The 19,574-nt window shown below is 37.2% G+C and overlaps 1 protein-coding gene across 10 annotated transcripts in view; it reads left to right on the forward strand.

Annotated features, from left to right (window-relative positions):
- TNS3 (tensin 3) overlaps positions 1-19,574 on the forward strand; it is a 262,648-nt gene that overhangs the window by 135,018 nt on the left and 108,056 nt on the right. For 8 of the 10 annotated variants that reach the window (XM_054817660.1, XM_054817662.1, XM_054817664.1 and 5 more), the window contains 9 exons: positions 1,712-1,762; positions 3,861-3,983; positions 6,717-6,781; positions 9,407-9,490; positions 12,319-12,431; positions 13,555-13,615; positions 13,745-13,820; positions 17,611-17,740; positions 18,749-18,814. In XM_054817660.1, coding sequence (XP_054673635.1) covers positions 1,712-1,762; positions 3,861-3,983; positions 6,717-6,781; positions 9,407-9,490; positions 12,319-12,431; positions 13,555-13,615; positions 13,745-13,820; positions 17,611-17,740; positions 18,749-18,814 — 769 coding nt within the window. Of the gene's footprint in view, positions 1-1,711; positions 1,763-3,860; positions 3,984-6,716; positions 6,782-9,406; positions 9,491-12,318; positions 12,432-13,554; positions 13,616-13,744; positions 13,821-17,610; positions 17,741-18,748; positions 18,815-19,574 lie in introns of those variants that run through there. The other 2 variants (XM_054817661.1, XM_054817670.1) reach the window with 2 other exon arrangements.

Below are 19,574 nucleotides of genomic sequence, written 5' to 3' on the forward strand. Positions count from 1 at the left end.
GATCTTACATATAAATACAATAAGAAAGATGAATAAAAAAAAGTTTTTACCAAATAGCACTTTTTTTCCTGTGGGAAATTTTAGATAATTCATGTCTTAACATATCTTTAACACTAATTTTAAGAATTCTGTACTGAGAAATACAACTCTCCATTACGTTGTTTTGCAAATATGAAAACTGATAGAAGATTACAGAAATTTTTGTGAGTCATTTGTATAAGACACTTCTGGTTTCATTCCTCTTAAATTACAGTTGGTATTTCTGGAAGGATAACTATAATCTTAATTGTAAATGTTGATACATCTTCCTGATCCAAAATAAAATGGACAGTGCACGTACAAATTTTTGACTGCCATTTAGCTTGTCAGCAGTAATCTGTTTAAAATGGAAAAAATGGAATAAAGACCATGTTCCTCATCATATAAAGATGTTTTATGCTTTTTGGGGGGGCTTGAGGTCAATGAAAGTGGTGTATACCCTTTATGGTCAATATCAAGTGTGATTCCAGAACTTTATGCGGCTTGAAATAAAAGCTGTTTTCTTGGGTACCTTGTTAATTTGGGGGTTTCTTCTTCTCTGGATGAATTTCTTGTTCAAAAAGTGTACTTTTTCCTAAAGATGGTGTAATGTCTTCCTCTTTCCACTGTGGGGTAAATGATGGAGTTGCATGTTCAACTTCAAGTACCACATCAGTGAGCAGCAGGCACCAGCTTCTAGAAGCGAAATTGATGTAGTTTCTTTAGCCTGTTCAGTTCTTGTCGTCTTTGTTGAGACTGCTGAGGAGAGTGCTGGTTAATGCCAAATGGGATGATACATTTTTAGAAAATGGTTCTTAAATTGTCCTTGGGTAGTAGTAAACTGTATAGTGGACTTCTCACATATTTACTATTTCTCATATTTATGATCTGTTTATCCCATTCTGGCAATGTAATGAGACTTTTATGAATGTCATCTATACTTAACTTAATGTGACGTGAAATAGCCACACTATGAAAGAGAATCTGCCCTCAGTAGCATTGTTTCAGTTGTTGAATATTGATATTTCAGCTTTTTGTTACTGATTTGATACTGATTTAAAGTACTTTCTAATGAAAGAGTCAGATATACTTGTATACACTGCTTTATTTTTCTTTCTGTTCGTTTAGCAGTCTATCTCTTTAACTGTTCCTTATTAAGCAGTAAGTGTATGATAACTTACTGTCTAATGGGTTAACAGAAGAATTGGAAGATCTCACAGGCTTAGCTATAGTTAAATAACTATGCCATATCTTCCCTGTGAAGTTTTGACAGACTGGTATTTTCTTGCCAGGCACTCAAATTCAAGTATTTAAGACTGTACAATCTTCCCACACTTTTCTGTGTTAGTTCTTATGCCGTGCAGTTATTTTGCATGGTGCCCAGATCTCTCAGTATACCTCTGACTAAAACAAAGCCATGTGAAATAAATAAAATGTAACAGAATTTTAATTGTCCTTTTTAAAAATGTGCATTTAGTTTCATCTTTAGTTTCATCGTATAACAACTGAATACCTAAAATAGGTTTACTAGTGCTACCTGACATAAAATGTTAACTTAGATTCATAAAATAGTAGGTAAACCTGAACCCTTACCACTGCAGTTTCTTGTAATTATCACGTGTTTCAAATACAGCTATTTACTACATAGATTATGAAGTCTTGGTGGCTGATTTTTTTCTTTCTTTCTGAACAGGTGTTAAACCTCTCTGAAAAGAGATATGACCTTGCCAAGCTTAACCCAAAGGTATGATTGTCTTCCATAACATACCTCTCTTTCTAGAGTTTAATGCAACTTAAATGGCCTGGTAAGCCCTGAAGCTATACAAGTGTTGATACTCAGAGTAGGAGAACAACTTTTGGAAGATGATAAAAAACCCCGAATGGATCCCTTTTAATTTTTTCTCAAGTTCTGTTCTGTGTGTGTTAGGTCTGTGCTTTACATAGCCATTCCTGTTGTTTTCTTAGATTTTGCACACAGGACCTGAACCCCTTTGTGACTACAGAAAAATTCCTATTGAGTGATATAAATTTTACTCCAAGTATACTTTCTCTGTGCAGTCACAGGATACTAAAGGTTTGTCCTGGTTTCAGCTGAGAGGATTAATTTCTTCATAGTAGCTAGTATGGGGCTATGTTTTGGATTCGTGCTGGAAACAGTGTTGATAACATAGAGATGTTTTTGTTACATGGACCTGTTGTTGAACAGTGCTTACACAGAGTCAAGGGCTTTTCTGCTTCTCACACTGCCCTGCCAGTGGGATGGCTGGGGATGCACAAGGAGTTGGGAGGGGACATAGACAGGACAGGTGACCCAAACTAGCAGGGTTATATAATGTACAGTCTGTTAGCTGAAGCGCGTGAACTCAGTTCAGATACAGATTTCCCATTTGTACTATCTTTCACAGTTGCTTCTCTGCACAATAGAGAAAAAAAGGAAGGAAGCTATTAATATCTGTCTTTTGTTCCTGCTCACCAATTGTATTTGTTATAGAAAATGATATGCGGGTACTCTTCAACAGCTATTATAAGGCCAGAGTAGCACAGATGTATATTTATAGTAGTAGATTTACAGGAATATGCGCTACCTGAGGGAAATATTAAAAGAACTCTTAATTTTGACCTTTTGAATACTTTGTTGATCATGAAGGATTTAAGTTGTTCATGGTTACGGGTTTTGTTAGGGTTAAATATGCATATAATAATAATAGGTTGAGTAAACAGTTTTATACAGTGACTAAAGTTGAATAGATAATATGAACAAAATTTTGAGATGTCACATCTATTGCACATCAAGGAAATAAATTGCAAATTAAATAAAAACAATCATAAAATAGTGGTCTAGATCAGTTAACATTCTTTGTTCTAATTTTGAGCTTCTAAGTATTTTACCATTATAAAAAACCTGAATTTCTAATTGAAAATTCTTTAAGAAATCAAGATCTTCAGAAATGTTGTCACTTAGGAGTGATTGGTGGGTGTTGGGGGGAGTTTGTTTGTTTTTATAAAAGTATTAGTATTTTAAAAAACCCCGAACAGATCCCCTTCTTACCCTTAAGAGACCTGTAAGCATACTTCAGTTACATCATGGCGTTCAAATGACATGATTGTCTGGGATTGGTGAAAATGTGGAGACTCTTCACCTTGATAACTATTTGAAGCCAGATTGTCACCGAAATCCGGGAATAAACCTCGTAACACCAATGTAGTGTTAAAAGGCAGGCATTCTTTATTGCAGCGCTGGATGCATGGGGGATAGCTCCACCCAGCGTGCATGCCAGGTGATCACCAACACACAGGTTATATAGAACCAAAATATACATATGCATTATATTTCCAAGAAAAGGCAGTCCTATGATAATCATTTCTGGGAAATCATTTCCATATTCTCCTCCCTGTCACACATGCTCAGTGATTTGAGTCGGTGGTCCTCAAGGGTCTCTGGTGGTCGTCAGTGGTCTTGCACCTGTGTCCGCTGGATGACCTCCTTCATGCAGACATGCGCAGTACCCTTGTTGTAGGTGCATCTACCCATAGCAACTTACTTCATAAGATTAATATTCCCGGGCCTATTGTCCGGTTGGGTAGGGACTGTACAAGGAACATAGCAGCATTGTATCTTGCCATGGTCAGTTAGCTTCATTACCTATTACCTTGGTTACAAACTAATTTTCCCAATCTGATTCTATAGCTATCTTATAACTTTAAGTTACAAATATAATCAAATTATCCTAACTTTTATATAATCAACTTTTGATTGCTTTGTCAAAATATATGTGACAAGATTGTAGTATGTAGTATTAGGGTCAAGGTGTCTCTTGTGAATGTTACTTGTTTAATTGTAGATTATGGATGTGGGGTGGCCTGATCTCCATGCTCCGCCTCTTGATAAGGTGTGCACCATCTGCAAGGCTATGGAGTCATGGCTGAACAATGATCCCCAACATGTGGTGGTGATCCATTGCAAAGTAAGTGAGCTTTGTATATACACATTGCCTATCAGTTTGTATTCATTTTCAAAAATCTTTTCCTTTATTCTTACTCATTTTAAAAAAATAAAAAAGGAAATTTGATCTGTTCTCAGTGTTGGAAACAACATGCCACATCTTCAGTTGATTTAAGTAAGCTTAAATCCACTGACCTTACATGCTTGTTATATATAGCTTTTCATGATAACTAAGGTTCTAGCCTCTGCTCTGGGTATAGCATGTAGTCATGTTAGTTCGCTTCCTGCGAAGGTTGGTACTACTTCTGTGAGCGTATTTAGAAGCTTGAGGTTTTTCCAGCTCAATAGCAAACTCTTTAGAAGCTCTTCATGTTCCGTGGCATTCATCGATTTTGTTGCAGGATAAGGATAGGCAACATATCGCGAATCATCCCTTTAGAATGCCATATGGTTGTAGGAAATGAGGGCATTGAGTACCTCCTGGGTACTTCTGACAGGTTCTAACTGCCAACATCATTGCAGTGCCTTACAGCAAAGCCACCATTGTGCAGTGTTAATTCTTCTCCTTGCTTGCTCACAATGAAGAGATATAAAGAGAAGCCTTAATTAATGTGGTGGTTTAACCTAGGCTGGACGCCGGGTGTCCACCAAGCCTCTCTATCACTCCCCCTGCTTCACTAGACAGGGGAGAAAAGGTATAACAAAAAGCTTGTGGGTTGTGATAAGGACAGGGAGAGATCACTCACTAATTATCATCAAGGGCAAAACAGACTGAACTCAGAGAGGGAATTCATCTAATTTATTACCAAGCAAAACAGAGTAGAGCAATGAGAAATAAAATCAAATCTTAAAACACCTCCCCCCACCTCTCCCATCTTACTGGGCTTAACTTCACTCCTGGTTTTCAACCTACTTCCCCCTCAGCGGCACAGGGGGATGGGGAATGGGGGTTACAGTCAGCTGATCACATGTTGTTTCTGCCGCTCCGTCCTCCTCAGAGGGAGGACTCCTCTCATTCTTCCCCTGCTCCAGCGTGGGGTCCCTCTCACGGGAGATAGTCCTCCACCAACTTCTCCAACATGAGTCCTTCCCACGGGCTGCGGTTCTTCATGAACTGCTGCAGCGTGGTCTCTCCCATGGGGTGCAGACCTTCAGGAACAGACTGCTCCAGCATGGGTCCCCCACAAGGTCACAAGTCCTTCCAGCAAACCTGCGCTGGCATGGGCTCCTCTCTCCACGGGTCCACAGGTCCTGCCAGGAACTTGCTCCAGCGTGGGCTTCCCAAGGGGTCACAGCTTCCTTCAGGTGTCTCCACCTACTCCAGCATGGGGTCCTCCATGGACTGCAGGTGGAATCTCTACACCCCCTCATCCTTCCTCCGTGGGCTGCAGGGGGACAGACTGCCTCACCATGGTCTTCACCTGGTCAGCACCTGGAGGACCTCCTGCCCCTCCTTCTGCACTGACCTTGGTGTCTGCAGAGTTTTCTTACATCTTCTCAATCCTCTCTCTGGCTGCAAAAGCTCCCCCTAACTTGTTTTTTTCCCTTCTTAAATATGTTATCACAGAGGCGCTGATTGGCTTGGCCTTGGCCAGCAGCAGGTCTGTCTTGGAGCTGGCTGGCATTGGCTCTGTCAGACACAGGGGAGGCTTCTGGCAGCTTCTCACAGAAGCCACCCCTGTAGCCCCCCCACTACCAAAACCTTGCCACGCAAACCCATTACAATTAAATACAGATAAATTTAATTCAGAACTGAGTTGATAGCTGTGCTAGTGACACTTGAGGCAAATCTGTCTCTTTATCGCTGGCAGACATTACTCTAAACAGAGTGAGGGTGATAATGGGACCAAAACTTGTCTTGAAGTCAGGTTGTTCCCCAGACCTGAATTGCTTGCAGGCAGAATGCCATGATTGTATGAAACACTGTTGAATTCTTACTAGTTGCAGGACTGCAGCCAGGAGAATAACCCATACATGGGACAAAAGAAAAGAGGGCAAAGTATTCCTAGGTATTTTGTATACAGATTGGTAGTGCATATTGTTGATTAATGCCTTTTGGTAATGACTTTAAAGCTTTCATCTGTGAAGATAGATACAGCTACTTGTATCAGCTGAGAGACTGATACTGTTTTGAAATCTGTGAGAATTACCGCTTGGAAAATTGTACTGAATTTATATCATATTTAAGAAGATTTTGGAACATATTTTAAATTACCCATAGAAAAATAAGTAGTAATTGTTACAAATCTCAGGTGCTGGGGAGGTAAAAATGCCCAAACCTGCTGGAAACTCATATGCTTTCCAAAAAAAGGTATTTTATAGTATTTCATGCCACAAATTGCAACATTGCCTAGGCTTGTCTTGAATGAGCTCTGGGAAAAGTAATATAAAATTAGAATAGTCGATACAATGTTTCTACTACTGGTCAAGCTTTTGGGTGTTTTTTTTGTTGTTGTTGTTGTTTTTGTTGGTTGGTTGTTTTTTTTAAATAATTTCCTCTCAGTCTGTAAGACTTGACAGGCATGCACATAGAAATACTACTTAGTGGTTTTTTATGTCACTTGTTGGCCAGCTTGCATAGATAGACATACTGCTGCCCATCATTACCAGCTTTCCAACAACACAGGAAATGCATGAACAGAAGGACTCTCTGAATCTCCTGTATTAAAGGTTTGTTTAGAATGGGTCTTAAATAAAATAACACCCAATAATGTAATAAATTAAATAAGTTATCATTCCCTTTTTCCTACTACAGGGAGGAAAAGGAAGGATAGGTGTAGTTATATCATCATATATGCACTTCACCAATGTTTCTGCAAGGTAAGTTGTGAATAATGCATATTGTGTGTTTTTTACAATTAAGGAAACATCAGAAAAAGATGCCTTTTAATTGTAGTACTGTTTGTCAGCTTATTGTTAGTTAAGGTTTGTCAGGTTTTCTTCTCAAAGAGTCTTGGAGTATGTCTTAAAACAGCCTGCTTTCATGATGCAGTTTTCTTGTGGTCCTGCTTTCAGCAGGACGTTGGACTAGGTGACACCCTAAGGTCCCTTCTGATCTGAGATATTCAATGATTCTACAGGAAGATTCTCTAAAGAGTCTTTCAAGATGAATGAAGAACTGTGCAAGAAATCATTTTTATATAATGGTTATAAAGTATATACCATCTTTATTCTTTTAAGCACATCTGTTTGCCACATTCATGAAGCTGTCTCTTTTGAATCAATGGGAAACTATTCCTAATGTACTTAAGGAAAACAGTTAATAGAATCTGGAATCAGTATTTCAGTAGGGAATTCCTAGACATTGATCAAAGTGCAGAATGCAGTTTAAGAAATAATCTAGACTTTATCTTGCAATTAGTTCAAACAATAGGTGTCTGATTACTTGTTTTAATTGTTTCATTTAGAGCGCTCAAATTATGAAATTAAAATTGACAACAAAGCTATGTCAACAAAGATAAAATTTGATAAATGATCTCAAAATGATGAAATGTGTTTGGGGTTTTTTGTTTTTAATCAATTTGTTTTCCCTTGGTCTCTTTTATATAAATGTGTTAAAATAAAAATGCACTGTGAAGGCCATAGTTAAATCAAATTTTGTTCTGAATTCACACCAGTCTATCAATAATAGATTTGATCCAATACTGTAGTGGATGAAGTCCTGAATCACTATAGGCTGATGGCAAATTACTCATGGATTTCAGTAAAACCAGCATCTCAGAAAATAATCTGTGTTCACTCTGGTAAGCCTGATCAACAGGTAATTGTAGACTAAGAAATTAAGTGCATTATACACACCAATATGTGCTGAAAAAATAAATACATGTATCTTCAAGAAGTAATTGGGACAGTGATTGACACAATTCTATAATATTTTGTTGAGAAGTATTGTGAATGACAAAATCTGTCAAGTGAGTACTATGTTGTGATCTCAGTGTTGCAATATTGTGTCATCCTTAAAGGTGGCACCTGGCTATAAATACATTTTAGTAATGCCATAACAGAACAACATCTGGATGTGATTGTAAATCCCAATGATGAAAGGTGTCATCTTTTACCCCAAACAAATTCTGGATTCCTCCAGTTGAGGTTGCAGGAGAGGAGTGAATTTGGAAGCCCTCCTTTAAATTTTTTGATTATCTGTCAGCTCCAAGCCAAAACTTAACTTTTCTGTGTAAGAATGAAGTTGGGGAAATTTCCTAGCTAGGATTTGTGTATCCTCATCATTATCAAGACTCTTCAAAATGGTACACGGCAACCTTACAGAAGCAGAAATTACTGCAGGTGCTGCTGTTGACAGTGTCAGCTGCTGTGTCAGAAGCAGTATTCGGAAGACTTTGAGGATGTTCACACTAAATAAAGTTCCTAACTGTTTGCATGCACATGCAAAAAAATCTAGGCTTAGTGAAAAAGCCTCATGATGCAAGCCCATTTTAGCTGTATGTTATAAATATCTAATTTTCTCATTTAGTAAGGAATAAGGTGCCGTCAAATTTAATGAGGACAGAGCTCTCTGCAATAGTTGGTAAACTGTTTTTACAAGTAAAGTACTAGCAGTCTTTGGCCAGTTACAAGTGGGTTGCCTAACTTCTAGGTGGTAGTGTGGGTGAAAATGTATGATGATGTATGATGGGTTGGATGAAGAAGAGAAGTTTTGGGTCAAGGATATTCTAAGCACATGCTATGTAATCTTTAACATCCATGAAGAGAAGGCATGACTTTACAGCTTGATCCAGCACCCTGTCAAGACAATCAGTAACTTCTGATTAATTTTTGAAAAAAAGTATAAATTCCTTTTTTAGCCTGATACGCATATGTATACTTTGTACAGTTTTGGGGTTTTTTTCTCCCTCTGGACTCATTTAGGTTGAACTAGATGTGGGCCCTAGCTCAGGGCACAGGAAACAAAGACTGAATTATTTGACTGCTTTAATGATCCTCTAGCCCTCCTTTGCACCTCATGTACTGTACTACAGTCAGCTAGGTAGTGGTTTTCATCTCCATAATGTTGCTGCTGCTTTTTAAAAAAGAGAGTAAGTTTGTATTTTGCAGAGAGAACTCCTCAGTGGCACTCTCAGGAAATTATGGCAAGTATCCTTCTTTTACAGCCTGAGCTGCTTGACTTTGCTAAAGTTTATTGCATTATGACTTTAACACATTCGCGTTGGAAATATGTAATCCGGTTAATTGAATAAGGGAATAGGTGCTTTGCTTCAGGAGGGAAACTGTCTTAAGGTGTGGAATGAGAAGGTGTCAGTGGAAAAAACATTCTTGTCTGACCTGTAAGTGCCAGAGTTGCTAGTTAGGGGCTTCTTTCTTTTCTTTTTCCTTCCTTTCCTTCTTTTTCCTTCCAACTATTTTGGCATATTTCAAGCAGTAACCTGCTGAATTTCCAAGATAACTCTGACCTGAAATAACATGGTATCTGTGTCTCTGTTTTGACAGTGCCGATCAGGCTCTAGACAGATTTGCTATGAAGAAGTTCTTTGATGATAAAGTTTCAGCTTTAATGCAGCCATCCCAAAGAAGGTATTTAATTTGCTTCTAATTCATACCAATAAGAAATGTCATCGTTATCTTCTGCCCCCATCCTATACCCCCTCCCCTGCTATGTGAAGGCTATTTCCACAAGATCCTCCAGTGATTCCTGAACTCTCAGCACTTTATCTTATATTAATATTCCTTGATTGATGAGATCTCTCCCCTTCAGTTACTGCATGTAGCCAAAGATAGATAAGACCTTTTGTACCACACTGTAATCTACATGTTTTCTTACTGCATTGTTTGTTAACATAAACAGATGTCAATCTATTTCTTGATTGCTCCAAGATAATAGTAAATTCATTTTTCTGTGTCAGAAATGATGTGTCTGGAAAGTGTGCTGATTAGTGTGCAATAAAGATGTTATTACCACTTGTTTGGAGGATCTGCAAATTACGCATCTGCACCATGTCGATGCTAGTAAACCTTTGTCAAAGCATGCATTGTTCATTCTGTCTATCTGGATGTCTTATCTTACTTTTTCAGTCTGCCTGCATGAATAAGGTTGAGTTAGGATTCAAAGCAAGCAGTTTGGAAAGTGAATAGTTCTAGGGTTCGCTATTTACCTATTTTTTTTTTCTCCCCGCCCTTATGCCTGCATATGTGTATTGCATTTTAATAACAAGGATTTGAGAGTGGTGCTTACCACATAGAGAAGTGTGAACCATAGGAGCAAAAGCAAATAGATGTTCTTCGTCTTCCCATCAAGAAGCCGTATGCTGCAGGCATGTTTCCGTGAGAGCCAGGGACCCTTGCAGCAGTCTCTGTGAATCAGGGCAGTTTTTATATCCATGTTCACAGGAAGCTTCAGTAGCTACTAACTTATGTGATCTGTATGTGAGCCCTAAAGCTACAGATGAAATAGGTGTAAATGGTAGTATCTAGCTTTTCTACCCTCTTCAAGGACACTTGCTTAATTCTTCTGGGGGACTGAGGAGAGAAGTCTCAGAGGGACTTGGTTCACCTCCTGACTGATGGAATTAGCATCTTTGCTCAGTAATACTGAACTTGAGCTGTCCTTACCGTCTTCCAGACGCATGCACACACAGGTACTTTGGAGTGTCACTCCCCATGAGAACAGAGGAGGTTGTCCAAACCATTTGTCAGAACCGTTCTCCTCCTGAACCTGGCCTTTCCTACCTTTTCCTCGCCTGGCAATGTCTGCTAATCCTATTGCAGAGTAAGGAAAACCAACTGTGCAATATTTGTGGGTAATTTTATAATCCTTTTTGATCCCATTTTGATCCATTAGTGGCCTGAATCACCTTTTTAATGTACTTTTTTCTCTGAAACCATTCTTGGATAATTAATTAGTGATGTCCTTGTTAAAATCCAGTTGATGTATAAACAGGTACAATTTAGGTGAATACCAAAATGACAGAATTTGAAAATACACCCATTATTTGCATTTTGAAACTTTTTCTCCACTATAGTTTTGTCTGCAAAAAAAAAATAATTGTGGCCATTAAGTGCCTCAGACCTGAAAATACCACTTAGCTCTTCCCCACTGCTTGTTGGATGCTGTAACAGTGGCAAGAAAAGTAACTATAGACCAGATCTCCTATTCTGAATCGATTCTGACAATACCTAAAATTGATACTTATTCTCAGATAAGCAGTTGAAGGTTTGCCTGAATAAGAAATGCAGATACACACCCTTCATATTTAAAGCTTTTTCATAAACCTCCAAGGTAAATCTTTGAACACCCTTCTCAAAAGTAAGCCAACTGCCTATAAGCCCCCGAAATGCGCTACCTTGAGAAAGGTGTTAAAAATTTAGTCAAATTTTTTGAATAATTAAAACCAGGTAGTGATAGAGAGAAAATGTTCAGAGTGAGAGGTCACTGTCCAAATGTTTCACTACACAATTTTTTGTCACATAGGTGTGACAATTTGTAAATTTGTGCTGTTGATGTACCAAATATTTTCAGAAAGACTGAAGGAGGAAACCAGAAAGTCATCTTTTCTTAACATTTCAAAATAAAGTGAGCTTTGCTAGCTGTCTATAAAATGAAACCTATTTTAAACCACCACAAGCCCCATTCTGGGGCAGGAAAGCCACCGTTGAGCAGGATATCTTTAGTTGTGGTGTTACCAGGAGCATGCAATAAGGGATAGGTTAATGAGATCTGTGTGTAAAGGAGGAAAAAGAGGCAATTCTCTTTTTTCCGCATTTTCCTGAGAGTGAAGTTAAATGAAGATAGTGTGATGGGCATGGGAAAAAAAAGGGACTCAAAGCTGGTAGAAAAATTAAAGGAGACAGATTCCCCTTGGTTATTAAGAAGATAGGAGGAATTTAACACACACTGCAGTGGTGTTCACTTGCATGTACTTGCTCATCAGCTTGGGACCAAACCAGGTATTAAATAGTAGAAATACAATGATTTCCACGTTCCTATGGTAGCTTTCCTCTAGTGCTGAATAAGATCGCTTCTCATTATGAAGATATTATTTGCCTGTGTTGCCTTAATGTTGTGCTGCTGTGAAAGCCAATTGAGACCTTCAGTTGCTACTAGAAATGTATACCAAAATGATTGACTTTACTATGTCTGCTAGTTCCTTTCTTATTTAGAGTAGTGATGTAAATAACTAAAATGAAGACATCGATAATAGCAATGTAACAGCCATGGATGTAATAGTGGTAAATTAAAGTGTCTTTTCATGCTATTTTGTGAAGATTATTCTTTTGGAGTTTTGTGTAATGTCACAATGCTATTCACTACCCACGGCCTAGAAATATTAATGTGTAAAGACTATTTCCTTGATACAATTGCATTACTGTTTTTATTTAATTCAGATAAATTTTGTATTTTTTAGATACGTGCAATTCTTAAGTGGCCTTCTGTCTGGATCTGTGAAAATGAATGCAACCCCTCTTTTCCTGCACTATGTTATCCTTCATGGCATCCCAAGCTTTGATGCTGGGGGAGGTAATTTACTCTTCCTATCCAAGTGTAGGCTCAAAGTCTTGTTTCATTTTGGAGCTTTCTAGAAAGCCTGCATGAATCTCAATATAGAGTTGATGCTCCTTGATATCAGTCCAAATATTCCCAATAAAAGAACCAGGAGAAGAGAAATATCCTAAGAGTAAAAATTACAGTAGGTGAAATAAAATTCTTGTCCTTTGTTAAATGTTGATGCTATTCATGTCTGCCTAGTTTCTGAACAGTTGTGATCCCAGTGCCTGCAAAAGAGCTGAGAACCTGGTCAGGTTTCACCGTCATTTCCTCCTTGTTTGCGAAATAAACATAATCATAAATATAATCTCTTTTCTGTTTTGAGATTGGATTTTCTGTGGAAAAGCCATGTGGATATGATGTGTTTCTAAGGTGTCCTGCTATAATAAGTGGCTTTAAAATTAAAATGCTAACCCAAGATACTATGCTAGAGCATAGTAAAGGAGTATAACTCTGTATTTTTATCATCCGAGAGTTAAATAGCACCTGTCTTTTGAAATGTCATCAGCTTGAATTTGCAATGCTCCATTGTCATTGTAGTCTGGCTTTATTTCTAAAGCGACTGTTTCAGTAAAGACAAGGTATTGTTTGTTGTAGTATGAAATGTAAGGGACTTAGTAGTTTTGAAACAAAATTAGATCAAATATTTTGTTTAATTTTGAAAGTGCTTTTTATTTTGTTTTGGGGTTCAGTTTTGGTTTTTTTGTTTTGTTTTGACCATTCTCTTTCTTTCCTTAATAGTTTTGTTTTCCCACAGAATAAGCGGGAAGGCAGGCAGAGAGACGTTTAATAAAGAACAAAGTATTCCCTCTTTCTTTCCTTACCAGAATCCTTTAAAATCCCCTCCTCCCCAATTCAGAACTAGTCTGAAAATCAGGAAAAAGTTACTTTTTTTATAAAATGTAATCAAATACTTTTTTTTGGGAAAAATTAATCTGTCAAAGCAAATTTTGATTTGAAGGGTATTTTAACAGTCAATGCTGTGCTACTTGTGGCCCACTTTACTCAATCTGGATGCACACGAAGCTTCCTAGTTGTAATATTCAGATAAAGAAAAATAATTACAAAACAGTCTTTTCTGTTGACTTTTTTTCAGCTTGCCGGCCTTTTCTGAAGTTGTACCAGGCTATGCAACCAGTTTTCACATCTGGAATATAGTAAGTCATAGGCATTTTTCTTTATGTTTGAATCCAGGTTTGAATTTTCATAATTGCAGAATTACATAGTCTTTTTCCTTTTTTTTTTCTTTAAACTATAAATTTTATTTTCTTTTCTCTCCTGTTAAGTAGTGTAGGGCCAGAAAATCAAAGCCGAATCTGCATTGCTATAGACCCTGCCCAGCTTTTGAAGGGAGATGTTATGGTAAGTTAATCATATGGAATGAAAATCTAGTACTGACGTTTAGTTTACAGTCTCTGACCTGTTTTACCTTCTTGTAAAAAAAATAAATTGAGCAAATGGTTGCAGACATACTGCAAAATAGGTTATTAAGTTAATTTAGTCATCATCTTTGAGTATTATAGGAATCAAAATTCCTATAAAACTCAAATTAGAGGTTTTTAGGAGCTGAAACAATTGCCATCAGCATTTCCATTTCATAGCATCACCAAGTGCAGTAAGGCCCGTATTGCTATTTTCTTTGTAAAAATTGCTTTGGGGAGTATTTGTAACTCGGCATTAAAATACCCTTATCCTTTAACTTGGCAGGCAGTGTTCACAATCATAAAATTATATGCTGTAAAGGAAATACCTAACTAATTCTAAACTGTTTGGAACTCAAAAAGGTGTAATGCTAAATAAAAGCTTTCTGATTCTACAGGCACCTGCAGTATTTAGAAAGCAATTTATACATGCTAATATGCTGCATGTAATTCCCTGTGTGCAAAGTGTAACTATAGTTGAATTGCTGCACTACCATTTCAAATCTCTCTGCTTTCTCTCTTGCTTGTCATACACAGTTACACACAGAGAAAGTAAAGAAAGATAGTTGCCCTGCCTTTCAATTTGTTAAACTAAGAGGACAGAAGAACATGTGGAATGAATGGTGGGGGGAAGTATTGTCAGAAAGTATTCCTGGTCTATTGCTAGTAGGTTTCAGAATGTTTGGGGTTTTTTTAATTTTATGTACTACTATGAGAAATGTTGGACGTCAGTGTAAGGGGTTCTTGGTATCAGGTTCTTCCCCCCCCTTTTTTTTAATAATCTTTTTTTGTTATCCTTCCTCCTTCTCCCTTTCCTACTTCCCCTCCCCATTCAGTTTAGTATACTGTTCATTTCTTTTTCTCTCTCTTTCTTTCTCTCCCCGTATACCATATATATACGGTATACTCTGGAGGCTTGGGACAGTTTCAAATTCAGGAAGATTTGTTACTTACTGGAGGACTGTTGGTGCCTGAGGAAATGGAATAGATCACTAAAGAAATCAGTCTGAGATGAATTCAGTATCTCTCAAATGTGTGTTTAAGATGAAAAATGAGCACATAGCTTTTCAGTAATACTTGCATCATTTTAAAAGAGATCAACCTCATTAATCCCATCCTGTTATTGGAGGTAATTCTTCTGAGCAAGCCAGTGTCTTATTCAGCATGGTAGTGTTTCCTAAACAAAGACTTCACTTCAGTTTTGAGTATTTTTTTACTACTTATAATCAAAACCATCAGTGGTTTCAGGAAAAAAAAAATCTATAGGATGCTCTGCCTCCAACTGCAAAAGGTTTAACCGCTTGAAGTGCATGGGTTTAAAAAAAAATTACTTGCTTGACTTAGGTTTAGAGAATTTGTTAACCCAATTTGAACAGTATGTGGTGATACAGCCACAGCTGTTGAAAAACTGCACTGACATCTGTAAATGCATATAGGTATTTCCCAGCATATTGCAGTGGCTTGCATTAATTCTTGAGTATGGCATCAGAAGGTAGTGGAGTCAGAATTCAAAGTTAAACTTAGACTTCATTGAAAGCTTATTATGTATACCAAGCACTAAAAGATGTTTTTTCATATCCTGGGTATAGATGTACACTGTTACTGATTGTAAGAGCAGTCAGATTTTCATAAAGAATTACAGTTCTGTATAAGTAAGTTCTTGAGGATATGCTAATTTAAAATTATTCAGGGCTGATACTTTGAATTAGAAAGTAGAAAGAAGCAAGAAGTACGTAGTTCTGAACTGACCCAGATTCAGCAGTTTTATAAACATGATTATGTAAAAGACAGTAAATTCTGAGTAAATCCAGCAACTGTGCAAAACCAAAACTCTTGACAAGTTGGAGGATAAAATGTATTGTTCAGGTATTTAGTCTTCTGCATCTTCAGAAACTCTCATGTATGATCCACATGTAAAAGTAATGTGATTGTTTAAACAGCTAAAGAAGTTAATGTTTTAACACAAAATTGTGGAGGAATGTTTATAACCTTAAAGAAGCTCTTAAGTCTTTTCAAGGTTCTTTTTGCTCACATAATATAATTACCTAGAATTATCTCACAGTTACTTTCAGGCCAATTATACATTTTGAAGCAGGTTAGTTCTAATATCTCTCATCAGGGGCTTTTTTTTTTTTTCAATTCTGGGCAGACTTGCAATTTTCATCCTTTATGATGGTGTTTTGCCTTTACATAGAGTTGCTGGGCATAGTGGAGAATGAGCGTTTATTTATTCTTGAATCAAAGAGTCTAATGTTTCTCCTACCTTACAATTTGGTAATTTAAGAGACTGATTTACTGCTGTGGTTCTTGTGAAATGATGCTGGTAGTTGTGTTGGACTGAAAGGAAATAGATCCCTTCAATATGCAGGGGGTTGTACACAAAGTTAATTTTAGTGGGTGTAAAGTGCTGTTTAAAGTAAGAAGCAAATAGTATTTTACCTGGTATTACCACTATGCTGTAGGGGAATCTCTTTTAAAAAAACAAAGAAACAAACAACCCCAAATCCTCACTTTCAGATAAAATAATGCTTACTTACGTAGAGAATCTCCCAGCCTTTATAAAGGGTTAGGAATATATGGTTTTGCATAGAGAATACCTGGGGGAAAAAAAATATCTCTGGTATATAGGCTGAAATATTTCAGAAGTTGTCCTATGTGCCATGTATATGGTCAGCACTGATTAACTTCTGGAATTTAAGGCACCATAGAGTTACTATAATGAAGGGTAGAGAGCAACAGCTTATGTTAGATTTTTAAAATCCTATAGTGAGAAGAATTTCATAACTGTGTTTCAATCCCAGCTTTGAGAAGTATCCCTCTTAAACACCTACATCTTTTTTGTATTACTTCAGTTTGAATAACTGTTTGCTCCTTAGTTATTCAGTATTTTCTATCTAGAAGACTTTCCTCAGTCTACCTTTAAAAAAAGTTATTTTTGTTGTTGTCTTTTTAATGCATTTCAGTGACACCTGCTTTATCATAAAATCCTGATATCAGAATAATATAAAATTTTCAGTCCTGGGGCTAAAGTTATCAAAATTTTTATGTATTCCTGTAAGAATGCTGAGTGGATTTGTATTACAGTTACTTGGAGAATTAGTAGGTAAAATGTTCATAGGTCCAGTCTAAGGGAAGGTGGTGTTAGAGGGTAGGTGTAGTGTTCTCCTTTAGCTGCTGAAATTCATACTGGATGATATTTTTACAGAGTTCTGTCTTATTCTAGCCAAAGTGTCAAAACTACTACCAACTTCCCACAGTAACGTGAAACAAGATCTTATCAACTACAGTGGGTTTTTTAAAAGTCCTAAAATAGATGTAATCCACTTGCAGGCTTGCTTCTAAAAACTCTACATATTCTTCAGTTATTTTGAAATGGGCATGCTATAATTCAGTTCTAGATTAATTTGGTACTGTGAAGTAGTACAGACAGATACAAGTCAGCATTCCAACATTGTACTGACAAACGTTGTGATTCTGAATCATAATCTACTGATTGATGACAGATAGTGATTAAAATAGTAAGTATTATTTTCACACATCCAGAACTATCTTGCCTTGAGCCTGTATAATTTTAAAGGCTTGAATAACACATACCCTGCTTGTTACAACATCAGAGGTATCTGCAGTAAATTGGGCTGTGGCTGCTTTACTTAGCAACTAATGCATACACACATTTTGTTTGTTCAGATTTGTAAGAAATTACTTCCTGACATTTTTCTCTCTCTCTCTAGCTGAAGTGTTACCACAAAAAATACCGGTCAGCAACTCGTGATGTGATTTTTCGCCTTCAGTTTCACACGGGAGCTATTCAAGGACATGGCCTGGTGTTCAGGAAAGAGGACTTGGACAATGCCAGCACAGGTACTTGCCTTCTGTGGTTGATTGGATCCGGATGTGTGTGAGGGTGCATGTGTATGCCTGTTGATGTGATTATCATCTTCAGGACCTGCTTTCACAAGGATTGTTGGGTTTTTTTCCATCCCTATTTTTTTTTTCCATCTCTGGGAGAGGTGAGGAGATTGCTTTGTGTTAGTTAACTAATAGCATGTAACACAGGTAAACCCCTAATGAGAAGAAGAGCTCTTTAAGTGAGTTAACTTGTCAAAATAATTCAGATACTCCTACATAGTCCTTATTGTCTTCTCTCACATTTGTAAAAACAACAGACATTTGTGTAAAACGCCGACTCTGTTAGTCACCATAACAGGACGTAAGATGAGCTAAGCTGATTCCTTTTTTGGCTGATAAATACAATCACAAAGTCTGATATTTTATGTGTGACCTAGTCTGCTTGAATATGGAGATCATCTAATATGCTTCAGAATATCCCAAAAGGGAGGCAAAGTTTTCAGATACATTTGAAAATGTGTTGTGCTAGTCTTTGTATTTTCCAAATTATTACTTTGGTTTTATTTTTATGTTTATATGCAGGATTGTAACTCCCTAACCCTACATTACTAGCAAACTAAAATCAAACATTTTCCTGCAACATACAGCTACACAAAAGTTTTGTGGTTAAGTATTGCAGTTTAGCCAATATAGAGAACAATTTTAGTTTGCTCCTGGGTGTATTTCCCTTTAAGAGCCAAAGCCAGCCATGTCTGTCTGGAGAGAGGTTTGGGAGCTGTACCTCTATTCTGCTTTTGACTGTTCTTGGAAGTAAACAGAACTCTAACTGACACTTATGTGGTCTTTTCTGGAGAATATGTGGGGCAAAGAATGTGTCTCTCTTAGAAGCAAATTGCTAAACTGCAAGTGAGGGAAGAGTGACACAAGTACGTGTATTAATAGTTATAGAGAATCCTGATTTCTGAGTGCCTTAGAACTACTTTCATGGGAGATTGCTGAGATACTATCCCTTGTTTTCAGATGACCGTTTCCCTGATAATGGCAAAGTGGAATTAGTGTTTTCAGGAACTCCTGAGAAAATTCAGGGTGAGTATACAGAAGAAAAAATATGGCTAGTTTGAAAATAAATCACATTGAAATGTATATTAAAAAAAAAACCTTTTCCCTCTTTTATTCCACTTCTCTTGTAGAAGATCTGAAATTCAACTTTACTGTTAAAATATGTAATATAGTTACTGGTTTCAATTTGAAAAATTTAACGAAGACTGCATTTACATCAGCATAGGAATGATCAGATTTTGTTTTAAAACTATACCAGAACAGTTGCTGATGACCAGTGGAAAACATTTGCATGTCTGTGTAAAACATGGATAGTATAGGTAGCTTGGCCCACTACTTGGCCCACTCACTGCATAAGTGACAGCAGTGGCCTATCCCAGAAAGTTTTTTGGATGTTGTCATAACTCATTATGTTTGCAGTGGTGAAGTTTGGACTGTCTTCAGTTCAGCATAAAGAGATACAGCTATAGTTTTGTTGGAAATGCTTCTGTTCTGAAGTGAGCTTGTAGGGTATATGCTGTATGCCTCCAGAATTCTATTGTAATATGTCTAACAGCATAGATAATTCTGACCTGCAATAAGAACTTAAGATCATGCTTTATATTGCAGTTTAATTCTGTTAATGGCTGTATTCTTACTCATTTTATGGTGTTCTGGAAAGTATGGATTCTGCCTGAGACTGAATGAAAACAAAATATGCTTAACTGTCTCATACATGTTCCCATTCAGTGTTCTGTGAATTTTCCTTTTTTTTTCCCCTTCCCCCGCCCAGTTTGATCACTTAGAA

The sequence above is a fragment of the Grus americana genome, chromosome 2, assembly GCF_028858705.1.
Source record: "Grus americana isolate bGruAme1 chromosome 2, bGruAme1.mat, whole genome shotgun sequence".
Lineage (NCBI taxonomy): Eukaryota > Metazoa > Chordata > Aves > Gruiformes > Gruidae > Grus > Grus americana.